This window comes from Aricia agestis, chromosome 5 (genome assembly GCF_905147365.1).
Source record: "Aricia agestis chromosome 5, ilAriAges1.1, whole genome shotgun sequence".
In the NCBI taxonomy this organism is placed as follows: domain Eukaryota; kingdom Metazoa; phylum Arthropoda; class Insecta; order Lepidoptera; family Lycaenidae; genus Aricia; species Aricia agestis.
In genome coordinates this window covers 839909-859216 of record NC_056410.1, presented here as the reverse complement: position 1 = coordinate 859216, position 19308 = coordinate 839909, and the positions used below count along the sequence as shown (strand labels likewise).

Sequence of the window (19308 nt, the reverse complement as noted above, 5' to 3'; positions counted from 1 at the left end):
GGTATTTTCTATTGGCTATTGCCTATTTGTTGCATTCGGCAAAATTATTGACGTATACACAAACAAGCAAATAAAGGCAAATACGACCTTCCACACATGGACGTCAAATACCAAACCTTTACTTGATTTTGTTTACTTGCCTATTTGACCCTTTTGATGTGCGTCAATAACCGACAAACGTGTATTTGGTATTGGTCGTATTTGTCAAATAGGCAAATAAGGCCAATACTTTGTAACAGTAGTAGTAACAGTTTGTAAAATATTGGCGCGTTAATGATCACGATTCAAGACTCACATTGACTCTACGTAGCCCGACCAATAACATAGGTCAGCTGCCGTCTGCCTCATTAATTTCTCTGATAGTAAACACATACATAATACATATTAAACAAACGTATAACATAGATTCTACATAAATGACACTGTTTATACCTGCATAGATTAGTATTGTACGCCGAGTCGCTATTCTGTTCCTCCGACTGCTCTGACTCCTCCACTCTGTGCGTGCCGCTGTCCGACACCTGACATAAAGTTTTAAATATTTTTTTATACTCGAATTATTTTAAGTACGAATTTGTACTCAGTAAAACAACAAAAGTCTCCAATTGTGACGAAGACGGAAATAGAAATAAAAGCATGTGACTGCATTAAATTTTAATGACGTTATAAATCAGAGTGAGGTGTTGAGCTCGTATTTGGTATTCGGTGTGGTTGTCAGATTGTACTCACATGATGCGCAGGCGCAGACCGGCAGCTCGCGCGCTCCGAGCCCCGCCCAACGTGCGCGCCGCCGTCAGACGCGCGTCGACCGAACGATGACGCTAATAAAAAATATCGATGATTTCAATATTAATTTAATAAAATAGTTTTTGACAATTTCCCAAACACCTCGTTTTTATTAAAGTGAATGTAGTTAATTGTAGAACACCTACCGTGCGTCTGCATGGCGATGGGCGGCTTGAGCAGGTGCTGGTCCTTGACGCTGAAGTAGCGCGGCGGCTGGTGCTGCACCGCCGGCAGCTTCGCCGCCAGGTTCGTGTTGGGCAGCAGTGCCACGTGCGCCGGCGACTCCGACTGCACAGATACAACTCGTAAAGCATATGTGATATGACTCAAAATCGAGTGTATCAAAATGTTGATGCGTAATATAATATTATTTCCTCTTGGATAACGACATTTGTAACAATGCTTTTGTTACAAATGTCGCTATCCATTATATTGTTATTTTTTTTTAACAATGTTTGAAGTTAGCGCTATTGCCACCATAACATGCGCGACATCTGTTAAAGCCAGTTTTATAAATGCAATGTTATTTAAGAAGAAACTCACGCTGAAATGAGCTGAGCCACACAGCGGCGCCGTTCTGAGCTCCACCGGAGCGCACGGTGAATGATCTCCAGCCTGTTTATCATAAAAAAGTAAATCAAAACGTTAGAGTAGGATGAAAGATTTATAAAACTAAAAATACAGTTTCCCGTACCGGGAATCGAACCCAGCCAGGTATCCTAGCCACTAGACCTTACGGGAGTTGTTAGACCCCACAAAATAACAATAATAATAATATCTATGGACGCTTTACACCACATCAGTCTGGCCCCGTGCTAAGTACCTAAAGGACTTGTGTTACAGGTACCAGACAACGGGAATATATTTAATAAAATACTATACATATATTTAAGATTTTTATTATATCATACACATATTTAATACACATCCAGACCCCGGCTTGAGCTACCAACGCGCTCACCACTGAGCCACAGAGGTCGTCAAAAATGTCATAACATAATATAAAATCTTAAATAAAACCTTTCGGCAATAGTCTTCTTTATTGTTATTTAATTAAGTTTATTCATAAATATTATATTTTATTATGAACGCTCGCAAAATCTCTCATAATGTTACAGTAAAATTGGGTTAGGGCGCATAAAGGTGTGGACATACCTGAGCGCGGCGACAGTCTCCGGGGCCGACGGTGTGTCGGCGGGCAGCGGGCGCGTCGTCGGCGGCGACGGCGCTGCTGCGTTTCGTCGCCACCGCCTCTGCTGTCTCCGCGCTGTCGCCCGCACAGCCCACGCCGAACTGCAAGTAACGATATTATCATCAGTTAAATATTAAATATTGAGCAATATTAGAAAGGCAAGTAATAGTTTGTCCGATGGTTTGGCAAAGAGGTTTAAACGCAAAGAGATGACAGACTGAACGATAGACATATTTACAAAGATACTCTTGTGTCTATAGTATTAGTATGAACATTGAACGATAGTAACTCTTACATCGTAGGCGGAAGTGTGTCTATCTGTCTGTTACCTCTTCACGCCCAAACCGCTGAATCGATTTTGCTGAAATCCCGAAAAAATTTACGGTTCCCGCGCGATAAAGGAATTGCGGGCGTCATCTAGTTTGTAATATTGGTAATGATGTGAAAGGCACATAGATCCTGTGAATTTATAAACTGCGAGCGTAGGCCGTACCTTCTCGAGGCTCTCGCCGGGGTTGACGGCGGTGAGGTAGCCGGGCGCGGGCAGCTCCATCAGCCCCTCCAGCCCCCCGCTCTCCTCCGCCTCCATTTGCTCGTCTTCCGTGTCCTGACGACAAAAATAACGACGGCTATTAGTCGCGGTGTTCTATATTCGTAATTCCCTAGACCTTTTCCTTCTTTACTAAGAAAAAGAAGTTTCACACTGTCGTATACAGATGTTATAGTAACGGTTGTGCTTATCTGATATGTGTAAAAAGTCTCCTGTGTACAGTTATTGTAAATTTTGAAATTAGTAAGAAAATGGAACCCTCAACTGAAACTTTTTAATTTAAATTTGGATAGAAAATTAAAGTTTTGGTTTTGGCCTAAGTAGTTGTGCAGGGAGACTGTAACCCGTTTTTTAAAATAAATAATAAAACAATACAACATACCTTACAGCTCGTGAGGTCTAGCGGTAAGCCTGTAGATGAATCCAAGGAATCTTAAAATAGAAAGAATTGTTAAATTATAATTAAGTTCATTTTCTCTGTCCATGATAAAAATTGCTAGCACAGCTAGACCAACGCAATTTGGTCGCATGTTTGTCAAATCCAGCAGATGGATCACGACTTACATTGAATTAATGTAATCCGACCAAATTGGCATAGATCTGCTTATGAGCCAATTACTTCAATGACATATTATCATAAAGCCCACTCACCTCTGTCCATCTGTCTGTCCCGCGCCAGTATCTTGTCCAGCAGCAGGTGGTATATGGCGGCGATGTGGTCGAACCTTTCCTCCTCTACTGACTGAAACACGTTGTTTTAGTCAGCACAATAAGAGTTATTGAAGCATTTAATTTATCATGTCGGCGTGTAATGTCATCAGCCCCGACTATATAAATAGGCCGTATAGGCCGCGGCCTACGGGCAGCAGCGTCCATAGGGGTCCGACAGATTTTGTATGTATACATGGGACGATTTTTACCTAACTCCAGTAGTCTAATAATAATTAGAAACTTTGAATATTATGTATTAAGTTATCGAGAGTCAATGGCAATGCAATCATTTGTTATTTTTTTTAATAAAAAAGCGCGTTTTAAAACTATTATTATTGGCCCAAAGAAAACCAACCTGTTGTATGGCCTGGTGCGTGAGTCCGGGCAGCGTGAGCATCTTGGCGAGCACGGCGTCGTGCGCCGCGCCGCAGCCGCCGCCCCCGCCGCCGCCGCCGGTAACGTGACACCCGCATGCGCCCGCCGCTGCGTCTGCGCATTAACAGTTACTTTTTTAATTTCTTTAAGACATCAATTAAACTTGCAAATTTGTCACTAATCATTACAATTTATTAAAACAATTTTAAAATTGTGATTATTATCAATACCGATATCCACAGGTTAAAATTACTTATATGTATATCTGACGTGTGTGATGTCACTTATCTTGCGTGATGATAAACTTGCACTATTCACAGGCGAACCATGGCACGTAATTTAAAAACGATTTTACTTGTGTGTCCCAAAAAGTAAGATCCCACTAGGCATAACTAGTAATTTCACTGCAGCGAAGCGACGCGATATGTCACGGCCAAATATTCTATCTATTTATGCCACACCACGCGCTACGCGACACAAAGCCTCAGTACTATCGAACGTCAAGTGTCGCGCCGCTTCGCTGCAGCGCGGTGTCGCCCAGCGCGGTCTCGCCCGTAAGTCGCATCTGCGTCTCTATCGATCCGGGATGAACGTACCTGGGGGCTGCAGGGGCGGGCCGGGGCCGGGCTGGTGCGCCTGCAGCCAGCGGTGCCGCGCGACGCCGCGCAGCGACAGCCGCCGCTCCGGCTCCACCACCAGCATGTGCCGGATCAGGTGCTCGCACTCTGCAACAGTATTTATAAACATCTAGAATTTTTCTGCGACTTCGTATCCGAGAAGTATTAGGGAAATTCACACATACAAACATTTTTAAGTGTACCTACACTTTACTTGCAGTCAAGTGTATTTAGAAACGTAAAACAAAGACTGCAACATGAACTAGCGCTAACGTGAATAATTTTCAACAAGGTTTACAGTACAAGTAGTCGATATTACCTTGCGACATGAAGTAGGGTATGCGGAACTTGCCGCTGAGCACGACGGCGCGCAACTCGGACAGCGTGCCGCCGTCGAACGGCAGCGCGCCGCACACCAGCACGTACAGCACCACGCCCAGCGACTAAAAACGCACCGTCAAAATTACCACAAACATTAGCACCTACGTAATAATTTGTAGAAACACATATTAAGTGCATAATTGTACGTCCCAGCGGCACCGCACCGATACGGTACAACAACGATTTTAAATCGTAACTTATTCTCACCCATATATCCGCCTTAGGTCCGTCGTACTGTCGTCCCTCGAACAGCTCTGGCGCGGCGTACGGCGGGCTGCCGCACCACGTCGACAGCGGCGAGCCCACCGTGTACTCGTTACTGAACCCAAAATCCGCCAACTGGAAATATAACATATTTGATGACCCGGTGAATTTCGTACTCCCTCCTAATATAATTCGATACTTCCTACTTCTCTTATCTTCTTCTGATTATTATTTTTTGCGGGACCCGAGACAGCTCTAGCGTGTCCCTCGGGCTCCCTGAGATCATTATATCAAAAGATTTTCGTGGTTAGATACAGCGGTATCTAACCATTGGATTGACAGCGGTCAATCCTGGCGACACAGGAGATACCGCGGTGGGAATGTGTGGTGGCCAAAGCTCGTTTAAAAAATTTATCTCCTAATATACTTTCCCCGGACTTCCACGAATCTTTCAAGACTAAAATGAGCCAAATCGATTAAGCCGTTCTCGAGTTTTTAGACTGACAAAATTAGAATTAAGTAGTTTTTTTTTATATTTACAGATTTTATAATTAAATTGAGATCATGAAATGCAAGTAAGTTGTTTGTCGAGTCTGTTTTTACTTTTTTTCTTTTGAAGACTCGTCGCTAACCACATCAAAAGCAGCATCTGTTTTACTGTCGGGTATATCAAAATAGTAATTTGATAGTCCTCATAAAACCACCGCATTGATAAAAAAACATTTCGACAATCTCAAAAACAAATAAGTACTTATATTATATTATTTTAATTATTTCATCGTTAGCGGAATTAAGTTAAATATCTTTTAGGTTTTTTACATGCTTATTATGTTGTTTCTTGCAAATCACGTGACTATTTTTTTGGCATTTTGGCATCGGCCTGTGGCCAGGGGTCCTGTGGGACTCACAATAGAGAATGGGGCCTACTCACTAATACAACATTGTACCATTCATTAAAGGCCTTCCCCCGAGCAAACGACCTTGACCATACATTTGTCGCGTTGCCGATATCGCACCAAAACCCTATTTTTTACTTATCTTCGTTCAAAATTGACAAAAATCGTGGAATTGTAGTTATTGTCGATTTATTGGCGTGTGTTTCAAATAAAAGTAATTTGTAAATACTAGAGAGATGCTGATTGTACTCATATGCTTGAACTTCAATAATTTGGTTTTACTTTGGAAGCTGATATCATGAGTATAATAAACAAAAATTAATAACGTAAAAAGGAATGTTCGTATACTGAAGATTATTATTGGTGTATTTTTATTATAATTTTGTAGCTTTCAAATTATGAGTTATAAAGCTCTAAAAAGCGGTAAATTACGGCATCTCCGTAGGGGGAAATAAAATCTGCCTAAAGGGGAATAGCGCGACCGATAAAGACCACCGCAGCAACTCACAAACGGCTTAGAGCCTAGACTACTAGACGGAGAGTTACCGCAGTACTCAGAGAGATTTAATTATGATTAAGTTTGACAGATAATGTTCCACTCTGAGTACGGCAATTAGCTAGCTAGTTTAACTAAATGGCTGTTAATTATGTCACCTTAATATTCATGTGCTTGTCCAGCAGCAGGTTCTCGGCTTTAAGATCCCTGTGCACGACGCCGTTGGCGTGGCAGTATCCCACCGCTGCCACCATCTGGGCGAACGCACGCGCCGCCTCCGACTCCGGCATCCGGCCGCGCGACACCAGGTGATCTGACCGACACAACTAACTTATGATTTTCATCTAATTTTGTTTAGTTAATTTCATAGAAGAGTGCACGAATATTTTACTGTAAGTCCTAAAGCTGGGGTTCGTTTCAGTACCAATATATTAGGTACACTCAAAGTATTTACTTCAACTATATTTTCTAACATTATATATAATATATTTTTAAATTTTTAAATATGGATAAATAATAAATGTAAAAGAACGAATTTTAAGAAATTTAAGCGAATCGAAAATTATGACGTCAAGCTTTGCTTACCAAATATTTCACCGTTCGGCGCGTATTCCGTGACTAAATATAACGTGTGACTGCTTTCCATGACCTGAAATAATAAGACATGATTTTTAAACTTTTAAATCTTAGTATGGTATCCATTTACGAACTAAAAACAATCGAGTGCAATGTGGAATATTACGCAAAAGTTCGGAGCAGAGGGCGCTACTATAGCACATACAGTGAATAATCTGACATGTTGCACACGTCATAACTCATATCAGAATATTAACAAAAACGTTATAAAACAGAGAACAAAACTTTTAGTTTATTGTCTGTGCAGGTGCCATGGGCGCCGGCAGAAATAATTTGCAAGGGGTGCAGATTTTAGTTTTCTTTCTGTTCTTTTCTTTTCACTTTTTACGAACAACAGTGACTGTCTATTTACGTCTACATAAAACATATTTCAGTTCCGAAACATTCTTCCTTGTACAACAACTATGCTTGTACGGCATGGTAATAGGGTTACAAAATGCTTTTTATTTCAATAATTCCTGTTGATCCCGAGATTCCCAAGTGGTGCAAGTGCACCACCTGGCACCCCCCTGCCGGCGCCCATGGCTGGTGCTGCCTCTAGCGTAAAAACATTGCAGTAATTATAATATATCCTATTCTGATAATATATTATGATGGAACACATAAGCAAATAATTAAAGATATAACATACTGCAAACAAATGATTGTGCGTAACACGAGTGACTATATCGGAAAGAACAAGTGGTAATAAAGAATAATTACCTGGTATAACCTCACTATGTGCGGGTGCCTCAATCGCTTCATGATGGCTATCTCTCTGAAAGTCTTCTTCAAATTATCTTCATCTAACCGCGACTTATCTATTATTTTTATTGCTACCTGTAATGATGAAGACAGAAGTGCGTAAATTCAGGCCGAACAGACACATAATATTAATAAGTTGGCTCTTGAGTCCTTCAAGGCCACCTCAAGCGATCACAGAGCGCCCATAATCTTACCACAATATCATAAACAAGCTGCAATTAGTTGGACAAAGTTATCACTCATGAATCATGATCACCCTTATTTTTAAGCACAAAAACACAGCAAGATATTGCTTTGGCGATGTTATTTAATAAATATTATTTAATAAAGCGATCCAACACCAAGATGATGACGCGGAGGTACTAGACAAGTCTAGCGAAAAGGAAATTTAACGACCGCCGCGCTGTAACAGACTGTGGTGGCACTGGTGGCTATTGACCGCGACTCGCGAGTCGCGACCTCAAACTCTGCGGACTCTGCGGTCAAAACACTCTAACGTCGCATTTCCGATATAAGTTAGCCCGTAGCCGATACAAAACAAAACATCTTTCAAACAACGGTTTTAGCAATACATGAAAAATTAGATGCATCTTTGTGATTTTTTTTTCTATAGAGAAAATATCGTGTTTTAAAAATGAAACAATTCGGAAGTTGCGATTTTGGAGAAATTATCGCGCAATATAATACGAGTTACGACCAACGACATGTTGCACACGTCATAATATCAGAAAATTGATAAAAACGTTGCCAAACGTCGAACCAAACTCTACCTTTAGCCGCTAACGTGAAAAACTGAAAACATTGCAGGACTTAATAATATATCCTAGGCCCTAGCTAGTCACTAGTGCCTCTATTTCATTGTGGAGCACGTCAAGTTTTTTTCAATTTCTCTTCTAATTATTACTCAATGTTAAGTTCTTAATATGTAACATATAACATTGTATTCAAAATATCAACCTAAATACTAGATCTAATAGATCCTTGTGCGCAAGGTTACTAGACATGAGAGCATTCCTTTGTAGGTCGCAGCCTTGACACGGTTACGTCCAGGGGTGCTCGAGATGGAACACTAAAGCCGTCTCCTAGGATACCTGAATATTCCGATGAACAACTTCAGTGTATGGAATAATATCCGTTGCCCGCAATTTCGTTCACGCATAGAGCCATTCCACACGGCGCGTTGCGTCGCCGCAAGTAGCAACGCAAATATTTTGACGCATAGCCGGCCTCACAGGCGCGCCATCGCAGCGTTATTACGACCCAGTCTTAACTCTTAACGTCGACACTCGACAGTCGACACCCCCTCCTGCTTCGTGTCGGGGAATGCTGTCCGTCATGTGTGCGTTGCGACGACGCAGCAAGTTTCTACCTTACGTGGAGGTACCTTACGCCTAACGTGGAGAGTGGAGACGTCGTATTGATTAGATATCAAGTCCAATTGCGCCAGTTTGGGTTAAGATTTGTGGATTCAATGTGTTATCTCTTGTTTCGCGTAATAATTTTGAAAGAGAAAACAAAATTCTAAGTACAATAATAAGCAATAACAGAGGTTGGCGTCTGGCTCGAGGTTTGATATCATAAGATCAAGAAGCCCCTAGAGCAGAGCTTTAAAAGGGATCGTTTACGGGCTGATAGTGATCAATGAAGATCACAAAAACTAAACAGCACACGAATACAAGGAAATAATGTAAAACATGCCGTTCACCGAGTAAACGACCCTCCCCGCGGTGGCCTTGCGACATACGCAATTCTAAATGAACTTTTTAGCTCAAATATTCGTGACGTCGATAGCAGAATTTGCAGACCACTTCTTAGAAATCGCTTTTACATTATTTAGATCAGGGGTCACCAATTAGTTTCGCTCTGGGTCCGTTTTAAGAAATAAAATTACCTTCGCGGTCCACACATTTAAAAAAAAATAAACAAAATATGTATTTTACGAAAATACAAAGGTATTTGTTTGTATCAATGAGAAAAGTGACAATTTTTGTTGCTACATGTTCATCAGTATGTCGAGACCGAAATTAATTTTTAACGAAGTTCATCTTCGAACATGGTCCGCACACAATGTGTTGGCGGCCGAGTCCGGATGCCGACCGCGGTCCGACATTTGGTGACCCCTGATTTAGATGGTAGCAAAACCGTAAGTTCTACTGTTCTACTGTTCTACTGTTCTACTGTTCTACTGTTCTACTGTACTGGACGATGAAGCCATATTGTACTTTGACCAGCGTTGTTAGCAGTCGGATGGAATTTATTTCGTCGAGTCTTGCCGTGGAAAGGTTTTTCTCAATTTAATTACAAGTAACGTTCGTCTATTACTAAGCCTAATGCCTAAAATGCCTATTACTTTTGTCTTTTAGGAACCTATCAGACAGAGAGCGGTCACGCGTTCAAGCGTTTGAGCGGTCAGTCTCACAGGAGGAAATCTGACGCGGTCATAACGCCCCCTGTATGAGTATCCCTATAATAGACCCTCTCGGCATAGTAAAAGGAGGGAAAGTAAGTAGTCTTCATACTCTGAAGGCACCGCGCGTGGCTTGTATGTGTGCGCCATAGTATCAATGCGTCGCCACGTACGGCACACAACAAAATCTCGGCGGTACCAGCCTCTTAGGCCCATATAAATAGTCAGTACTTAAGATGCGACCCGGTCTCAAGACTCGATTCGGCTCTGTGATTGGTCCAAAATTTGACAACCAACCAAACACAGAGCCTGAACCGTGTCTTGAGACCGAGATCCATCTTGAGTACTGACTATTTATACCAGCCTAAAACTCGCCGAGACTCTCCCTCCTTTTACTATGCTCCCGCTCTGTATATAGGGATACTCACACATACAGGGAACTGATAAAAAAGTTTCAGGGTCGTACAAATCGTTTAGCGAAAAAAGAAAATCACCCCTTTGCAGTGGTATGGCGGCCACTGGGGACTGTTGGAAAAGTATGGCAAGGTGATTTTCGTGAATGGCTACTCGACGATGATTAGCTATGCAAAAATTAGCCTGGTACAAATGGTTGAATTGTTTTATTTAAGTAAATTAATGTATTCGTGTCGGTAAGGCGGGCTGTAAGTCACACCCAAGAAGTATGGCATTACACTACCGCCTACTTCTTTTTTTTCGACTATCTGAAAATACAAGCATTTTTGTGGAACAAATCGTTCGACACTCGTTATTTATCCGACGCGTTCGATTAACGCCCACGCGTTTGGGCCGCCAGTGCGAGCGCTATGACCATCATTTTCCTTTTTGCCTTTACGTAATTAGACCCCTGAAGAACCGCCATACTGGACCAAATGACCAAGAATTTTGTGTCACCATCTCCCGGTCTGTAAGTCACATAACGTAATACAATACAAAGAACGCAAAACTGATCGCTTTCGAACGCTTGACTGCGTGACCGCTCTGTGTCTGATAGGTCCCTTAGTTCAACACGTCAAGCCTTCATGTTGGAACTTAAATGGTTCTATCTGCTCTCCGTTATTGAGTGTATGTTTTCCTGTTGAGTAATGTTCAGAATCAGATCCTCCTACATATTTTCTATAAGATTTAAATTGACGAAATCTAAACGAAGCCACGAACTCGTAGGTACATGATTTTTATGTTGCTACTTGCTATACGGAGCTACATACTAAACGGAGCATCATAAAACAGTTTGCGAACTCGATCATCGATGACGCCCTTGGTCAACCCCCATAAATATATTATGTACTAGATGTCCCGCGCGGCTTCGCCCGCGTAAATTAGGAATTTTACGGAAACCGTACATTTTCCCATAAAAAATAGCTTATGTCCCTACTCTCTTCACGTGGTCTACTATATATCTGTGCCAAATATTGCCATAAAAATTGCTCCAGTAGTTCGTGAGATAAACCCTTTCTAATATTTCCCCCGTTTTCCCCACATTTTCCTGAGTTTCTTTGGTCGTATTAGTCTTAGCGTGAATTACATAATATAATATAGCTACTCTCTATGAATAAGCTTAGATCTAACACTGAAATAAGTTTTTAAATCGGACCTATAGTTCCTGAGGTTAGCGCGTTCAAGCAAACATACTCTTCAGGTTTATAATTAGATTTTTTTTTAAATTATCGCTTGACAAACTCGAGTCTCGATCTAAAAGAGTATGAAAAGTACCAATAACACATAATAGGCTCATAATCGACGACGCATAGTGTAATATGGTAGTGATGATGATGACGACGATGAATGTAATTTGCATAGTAGCATAATATGCTTTCCGTTCTTAAAACAACGCCGAAACTCCCAAACTTGTATCTATAAAGAATCAGGAGTTCTCTCAGCACCTTCCGAACCACGGTATACCAGGTATACCTCGGTGCAAAATCATACTTGTTGGTAGCATATGCTTAGAATACTTCTCACGAAACCGAAGTCACCACACGTTTCCCTATAAAATTTGAGGAGTTCCCTCGATTACTTATGGATCCTTCATCAGATCACCACTTTTGTGAAAATAATACCAAATTGAGATGATACCCTATATACCAAAAGAAAAATTTTGAAAATCGGTTAACAAACGGCGGAGTAATCGTTGAACATAAGAAAACGAACATAACACCGCCCCCATTTTCAAAGTCCGTTAAAATTGTAGCCTATGTGTTATTCTGATGTATAAGCTATATTATTGTAAAGTTTCATTAAAATACGTTCAGTAGTTTTGCGTGAAAGAGTAACAAACATCCATACATCCAAACAAACTTTCGCCTTTATAATATTAGTGGGATGTATATGTTACGCTCAAAGACCGAAATCGCTCAATGAGTGAAATAATGGCTCACAACGCGTTGTGGTCACAGTGAAACAGCCACGACGCGAAATTCGCGTCGTGGCTCTAATGAAAACGGCCACGACGCGTTCTGGCAATCACAAAAAGGTCATAACGCGAAATTCGTGTCGTGGGCCGTGGCTGATATGCTATTCGTTGTTCTTGATTGATTAATCGTCCATAGGTATGGAAAATTATATTTTAATTACCACGCGTACTACAAAATATTTTTTCTTTTACTAAATCACTGCATAACGTCTTTATCATTATTATTTGAAAATATCCATAGTTCCATAATATCCGTGCTAATATTATTACTGTCTGTCTGTCTGGCGCAACGTGTTATTGTTTGTTGTTTTTTTTTAATATAAGGTAATCTGATCTTAATAAATTATAAAAAAATAGTTTTATTTTTATTTATATAATTTAAATATAATACTACAAGTTGATGCCAGCTACTACGTTGCGCCAGACATACAGTAATAATACACTTGCGTGCAAAGAAATCGACCCACCCCGAGCATTTCTGTTGAAGTCGCTATATCTTAAAAAGTTATAGTTATTTATTATTTCTTTTTATTAATAATGCGAGTTAATATGATAGGGAATGTGTACGTTTACTCTACATTTTCTAAAACCAACATGCTTGACTACAAACGACACAAATCACTAAGCACCCCCATCACTCAGTTTTTTAATCGTTAATTGAACGGTTATGTTCTGTATGAAAAATCGGTCAAATCTTATTGTTTTCGTTTTGTCTTGACTTTTATTGATTTATTGTTCATTTAACTTAATTTTAAACGTAATTTATTTGTGGCAAAATGGATATTACTCCGAATAAAGCCTCTCAAGCAGGGGCTTTGTTAAGAACTGAATTTAGACAACGAGTTGCGGCTAGAAGTCTTAATTTAAGTCGAACTTCGGTTACAAGAGTATACCGAAGTATTCTAAAGACTCTAAACTTTACCATGCGACCATGTTCAGGAAGACATTGGGCTACATTTGAATGTGATGACCGTTTTAAGGCGTCAACGTCCTTGCGGAATCGACATCCCATTTCAGTTCAAGTGCAACGACGGCCAAGAGAAGTCCGATGAGTTACAGTAATTGAGTAGACTGTACGACGAAGACTTGCAGACAGCTGTTTGACTTCACAAAAACTTGCTAACGGTCCAAAATTAGCCCCAGCACACCGTCAAGCGCAGCTTAGTTTCGCACGTTCTCATGTTGATTTTTCATTGGAGCAATGGCGGGTCGTGCTCTTTTCTGATGAAAGCTAAATCAGTCTTTATGGTAATGATGGTCGCAGAAAAGCATACCGTAGATAAGGAGAATGATTTGCGCAGGCGTGCATTGACGAAAGGCTTCCATTTGGTAGGTGTTCGGGGACTGTATGGGGCGAGAATTCTTTTGATGCAAAACCAATTTTGAGTTCGTAACCGGGCCGCACCTTGGCACTTTGAGTACCTATCGCTGCATTTAGGGCGTACTGGGACAACATGCGGTGCCATGCGCTTTTTTTGTTGATGAAGGTTTCATATTGATGTAGAACAATGCTCGACCGCACGTTGCTGCGAAAGTTCGTCAATATATCTTCGACGTCGAAATTTCGGGTTTGGACTGGCTAGCAAGGAGTCCTAACCTTAATCCTATTGAGCACCTATGGGGAGAACTCAAAAGGAGGGTCAGGGCCCGGACTCTTGCCGCAGATACCCTTCAGGACCTCCGGGTGGCTGTACAAGAAGATCGGCATGATATCGCTCAGGAGTTCATCATAACTTTGATAAGGTCAAGGAAAACTCGGATGGAAACCTGAATTAGGGTAATGGGTGGCACTACGAACTATTGAAATCAATTTGTTAGTGTTTTTTACAAGAAAGATACAATCGCCTACTGAAATGTTATGCCAAATTGACCGGTTTTTGTTTTAAGGCTGTAGAATTAGCAAACAATTTACAGTCACAATAACTATGGCATTAATTAAATCCTTATTGTACTACCTTTAAAACGATACCAACATTTATTTAATACTTATTATATTTCTTGAGTTATTACCGTTTGAATCATAAGGAGAGAGGTGGGTCGATTTTTTTGCACGCAAGTTTATATCCATAATTCCATACTATACGTACTAAACGTATAGTATGGAATTATGGATATTTTATAAATTATTATTTATGATAAACACGTTATGCAATGATTTAGTAAAAGAGAAAATATTTTGTAGTACGCGTGGTAATTCAAATATAATCTTCCATACCTATGGACGATTAATCAATCAAGAACAAATCAAGAAAAACGAATAGCATATCAGCCACGGTCCACGACACGAATTTCGCGTTATGGTTTTTTTTGTGATTGCCAGAACGCGTCGTGGCCGTTTTCATTAGAGCCACGACGCGAATTTCGCGTCGTGGCTGTTTCACTGTGACCACAACGCGTTGTGAGCCCTTTTTTCGCTCATTGTGCGATTTCGGTCTTTGAGCGTAACATATACATTTAAAATATCCAATATAAATACTGTTATATACTGTTGAAAGTCGCAACAAGGTGTCTAAGTCACAATAATATGATAGCCATCAATAGTCATGTGGCAGCCGGCAGGGTGATTGAACCTCATCCTCAAAAATATTTACACCAGTCATATACTTTTTCAGAGACCTTAATTATTACTTATTACTTATTAGACATAAGTTACAGTTGGTAAAATGCTTTTGCCTATTTAATAAATCTAACCATGAGTTTAGCGCTTGGGTACAAACTTCTATTATTGTCCACCAATGTAAACAAATACACGCGGCGGCGGACGAGCGCGGCGTAATGGCGTAAACCTGCAAATCCGATAAGATTGCGGAGTCGACAGCTGCGATCTGTTTCCTTATCGTTTCTTTTTAAAGTTCAACGTACTACATTGGACTATGCAAATCTCGAAAGGTTTTTGGGCGTATTGACCAGCTCTTGTGTTCCTTATCACCGCCTTCACCGGCCGCCACGTTCGCCGCGAATCGCGATAAGCACGAAAGGTGTCAGGCCTCAGAGCGCGCCATCGTCCTTGGGGTGTTTCGAGTGCGCTATGCGTCGAACACCTCCGGCGTAGTGCTAGGACTTAACTTCACACCTCAAACTCACCACTTCCACACATCAAACGACTGCCCGCTCCCATTAGCTCGGTTCCAGGTATAGTAAAACCAATATTATGGTATCGCAGGTGTCGAAGCCGGGCCAGAATCAATATTTTGCCATCGTCAGCGGCGGACGTCGCAGTTCGCACGTCACGCGAGTATTGCCAATTTAAATAAGCCCCCGACCCCCGTCTCTGCGGCCGACGGCCGTAATAAATATTAATGTTGTTTGTAATCTGCACGATTTTAATATTTTCCTGATTTAAAAGGTCAAGGCACCATTTCTAAGATAATATAGGCGCGTATAGCGCGTATAGAGCAGAGCAGGAGCAGCCACAGAGCCTTCCTCTGGTGCTGCTCCTGCTCAAAATATGCTCAAACGTCATTTTACAGTTTTTCAAAGTAGGTAATAGGTATGCAAACAGCATGACTTTGATGATTCCACTTTATCCTAAACCTTTCTTCGGATAAAATTAGTAAAAGGCAGAAAGAAATAAATATTTCTGGCATCTAAGGTACTAAAGAGCCTGTTGATCCAGGCCACACGAGCCATGATTGAATTTAAGGCCTTCCCCTACGGAGATTCCGTAATTTACCGTATTTAGAGCCTTATAAACTCATAATCTGAAAGCTACAAAGTTATAATATAATCGGCCAAGTGCGAGTCGAAGGGTTCCGTACCATTTGCATTTTCTAAAATTAAATAAGGGAGCAAACGAGCAAACGGGTCACCTGATGGTAAGCAACTACTGTCGCCCATGGATAATGGAGATAATGGAGTAATATATATAGATTAATATAGTTCCACACATTTTTGCTGATTAATTGTATAATAATTATCTTTTTACATACATATGGAGGCTTGTCATTAGCTATTTGGTTAAATCTAAATTATTGTACTAGCTATTTAAGTTATTAGTCTGTAAACCTTCTGGCTTCTGAATATAAAATAAAATAAAAATAAAAAATTCCTTCTCCTTGAGTGTCATCACTCCCAAAAGTATGCTCTACTGTCCAAAACCGAGATGGCCAACTCAGATGTGCCTGTTTACTACAGATTTCTATTATTTCATTAACCCATCAATCTCCAAGCGGCACTCGGCTGTTGCATAACAATTGAAAATCTATTGTATCTGCGATTCCCACAATTGAGGCATTAAAGATTTAAGTTTTATTTTGACTGAGCCATAGAAAATTTTTACCCATTTATTTGACGTTCCGTTAAGGATTATAATTTGTGTAATTTATTAATGATTTTAATATATAAACGGGGTTTACCCCCCTCCCCCCCTCCCCTCCCCATAAACCATTGGGCATAATTCTAAACTTTATATAATTTAAGTTCGTAGTCCTACCAAAGAATTCTATTTAAACTGATTAAATAGAAGTCTTTGAGTCCTACAAATAGAACAATACATATTTTGGGATCATCTATCTCTGTGGGCTACCACTTTTTTTTCACAGATAAAATTGTTGTTACTCTTATCCAAATGAAGCTACTCACAAAAAATTTGCTTGATAGTAATCAAAGAAAAATTGTTCTAGGGATCCCAATTAAAAGTGTTTCATCAAATAGTTACTTATTTCATATAAAATTTTTTTGTTTTAATGTGTGCTCATTATATTCTGCTCATTAGTGTATTTTTTAAAGTGGTTTTTGTTTTCGAAACACTTCATTTAAGATAAAATGCCGCTCAGTATAAAAAACACATTTGCCAAATATTGAAATTAGGTCACTCAAATATTATCAAGCTGCTCATTTTGTATTTTAAGTAAACCAAAAAAATAATTTCTAAGTAGCTGTTCTGTTAATTTCTTGTCACTCACAGTCACAGCTCAAATGGTAATTCTATAACCCAAATTTAGTAATTTTGACACTTAAAACTGTAATTTACAGTCGCTCGATTAAATACTACTCAAACTAAAATATGTGTTAATGTAAATTAGACATTGTTTTGTTTATTGACACTTGTTCTGTAATAAGTGAAAGAATTCATTAATTTGCAAAATAACAGTTTAATAATCTTATCACAAGATTGTGATCTCTTTCAGACCACCTTGTATGTTCAAGATAACTATATAAAGGTATAAATATTGAAAATGTTTGCAAGTTGTTGTCTTCATGTAACCCAACAACACCAAATGTACAATGTTTTTTATTAATTAATTGTAATGAATGTATTTATTTTTATTTATCAACATTTAGACCTATCTACTAGCACCCACTAGCTTACTATTTCAGGAATTTCAGCGTATAAGTTACGAAGGACAAGGTGTGCAAAAAAAGACTAGCAGACCTTGTATATAGTTATTTGTTGTGTTAATATTTCAATTAGTAAGAGAGTTATACTAAGTACTTACATGTGGTTTTGCTCGATAGTTTTACTCCAAATTGAGTAATAAATTTTACTATGTGGACCACAAAAATCACGGCTCGCATCAAGCCGGCTCGATGGAATTAAATATATTATTATATCGATTTAGAATAAAACTATAGAGCAATGCTGAATGTGTGGGCGAAATCCCGAGCCAAGGGTTTTGCTAACCATATGTGAGTATTTAGCATTATAGTCTAATCTTAAAACTATGTTACATTGCCTTCAGCAATTTTCTTAGTAGTGAGACATTAGGTACCTCAACAAAATCTAACTTGATTTTGTTTTTTTTTCAATCAATGTTTAGATTATTTCTGTACTAAAAACAGTAAAGTAAAACCATAATTAAATTTATTCACTGAAACAACACTACATACTTTAAGATATGTTACATTTAACTTTGTGGAATAAGGTTACAATGAAATGTTTAAATGTTACAACATTGTTACAACTTAAAATTCTGAATTCATTATTCGATACGTTTCTGCAATAAGAATAAAGATTTTACTTTAAATTATCTGTGAACGATTGCTAAGGGAAAGGTAAACTATGTGTTTGAAAATTACTTTTCCCGTGAAATAAAACCAAAGGTGCTAATTTCTTATAGCCTGTTGATTTAGTCTAGGGTATGTTAGCTGTGTTTTTTTAGCTTTGTTAATGGTATGTACCTCAGTTTGATGTGCCTCATGTAAAGCGGCACCTATACACGAGGTATCACTATCTAATTCTTTCACTGAAAGCAGTCTGTGACTATTGTTATGGTTTGAGGTCGAACAAAAGTGTTATCACACCTTAGTCCCTCCTTACTATGTACCATATAGCATATACCTAGCACCCATGCTACTCTATTTTTTTCTCTGGAGCTGGCTGTATTTAATATTTTAATCCCTTGATCGTGGGAAAACCAGACACAATAGCTTATCTATTGTTATTGCGGTTGCATGTGACTGCTTGGGAAGCATTAAGCCATTACTGCTGCCTGTTCTGACTTCTGCATGTTGTTCATAAACTCAAGTTACTAATTTATTTGTTATAATAATATCATTGCATATACCTAGGTCATAAATAATACTGTTTTCAAAAAAGTTTTCAAGCATTTGTTCAATAACACTTTAAAAGCTTTTATGAAAGGTTAAGTGGTACTATTTTACCTTATAATTGCTTATCAAAAGTGGCCTATTAGCATTGTTATTTAAATGAATTTTAGTTTTCACATATACATACTAATGTACAACTCGTACATTGGTATAGTAATTGCTGAGAGCCATATGTTCTAATAAGAAACTAATTGTGACTTTTCATCATTGTTTGTTAAGTTCATTTCTCTAATAAACGAGTAGTGAGAGTTGAGGCCATAATTGAACAGAGGACATCAAACGAACGTCCCAATTGAAAATAATTGTCGCAGAACCATTTTGGAGGTCGACTCC

At 39.4% G+C, this 19308-nt stretch overlaps 1 protein-coding gene and 1 long non-coding RNA gene across 2 annotated transcripts in view; one reads left to right on the top strand and one right to left on the bottom strand.

The window, feature by feature from the left end:
• Nucleotides 1-19308, bottom strand: part of LOC121727461 — a 34945-nt gene that overhangs the window by 14943 nt on the left and 694 nt on the right. The window contains exons 2-16 of the mRNA XM_042115338.1: nucleotides 7547-7663; nucleotides 6794-6857; nucleotides 6367-6521; nucleotides 4820-4951; nucleotides 4551-4674; nucleotides 4211-4339; nucleotides 3595-3728; nucleotides 3180-3270; nucleotides 2911-2960; nucleotides 2472-2585; nucleotides 1942-2079; nucleotides 1330-1401; nucleotides 933-1074; nucleotides 730-821; nucleotides 433-521 (exon numbers count right to left, since the gene is read on the bottom strand). Coding sequence (XP_041971272.1) covers nucleotides 433-521; nucleotides 730-821; nucleotides 933-1074; nucleotides 1330-1401; nucleotides 1942-2079; nucleotides 2472-2585; nucleotides 2911-2960; nucleotides 3180-3270; nucleotides 3595-3728; nucleotides 4211-4339; nucleotides 4551-4674; nucleotides 4820-4951; nucleotides 6367-6521; nucleotides 6794-6857; nucleotides 7547-7663 — 1643 coding nt within the window. The remainder of the gene's footprint in view (nucleotides 1-432; nucleotides 522-729; nucleotides 822-932; nucleotides 1075-1329; nucleotides 1402-1941; nucleotides 2080-2471; nucleotides 2586-2910; nucleotides 2961-3179; nucleotides 3271-3594; nucleotides 3729-4210; nucleotides 4340-4550; nucleotides 4675-4819; nucleotides 4952-6366; nucleotides 6522-6793; nucleotides 6858-7546; nucleotides 7664-19308) is intronic.
• On the top strand, nucleotides 22-9202 carry LOC121727463. The gene is made up of 3 exons (XR_006035679.1): nucleotides 22-130; nucleotides 4524-4536; nucleotides 9189-9202. It is a non-coding gene; the product is annotated as an uncharacterized LOC121727463 (long non-coding RNA).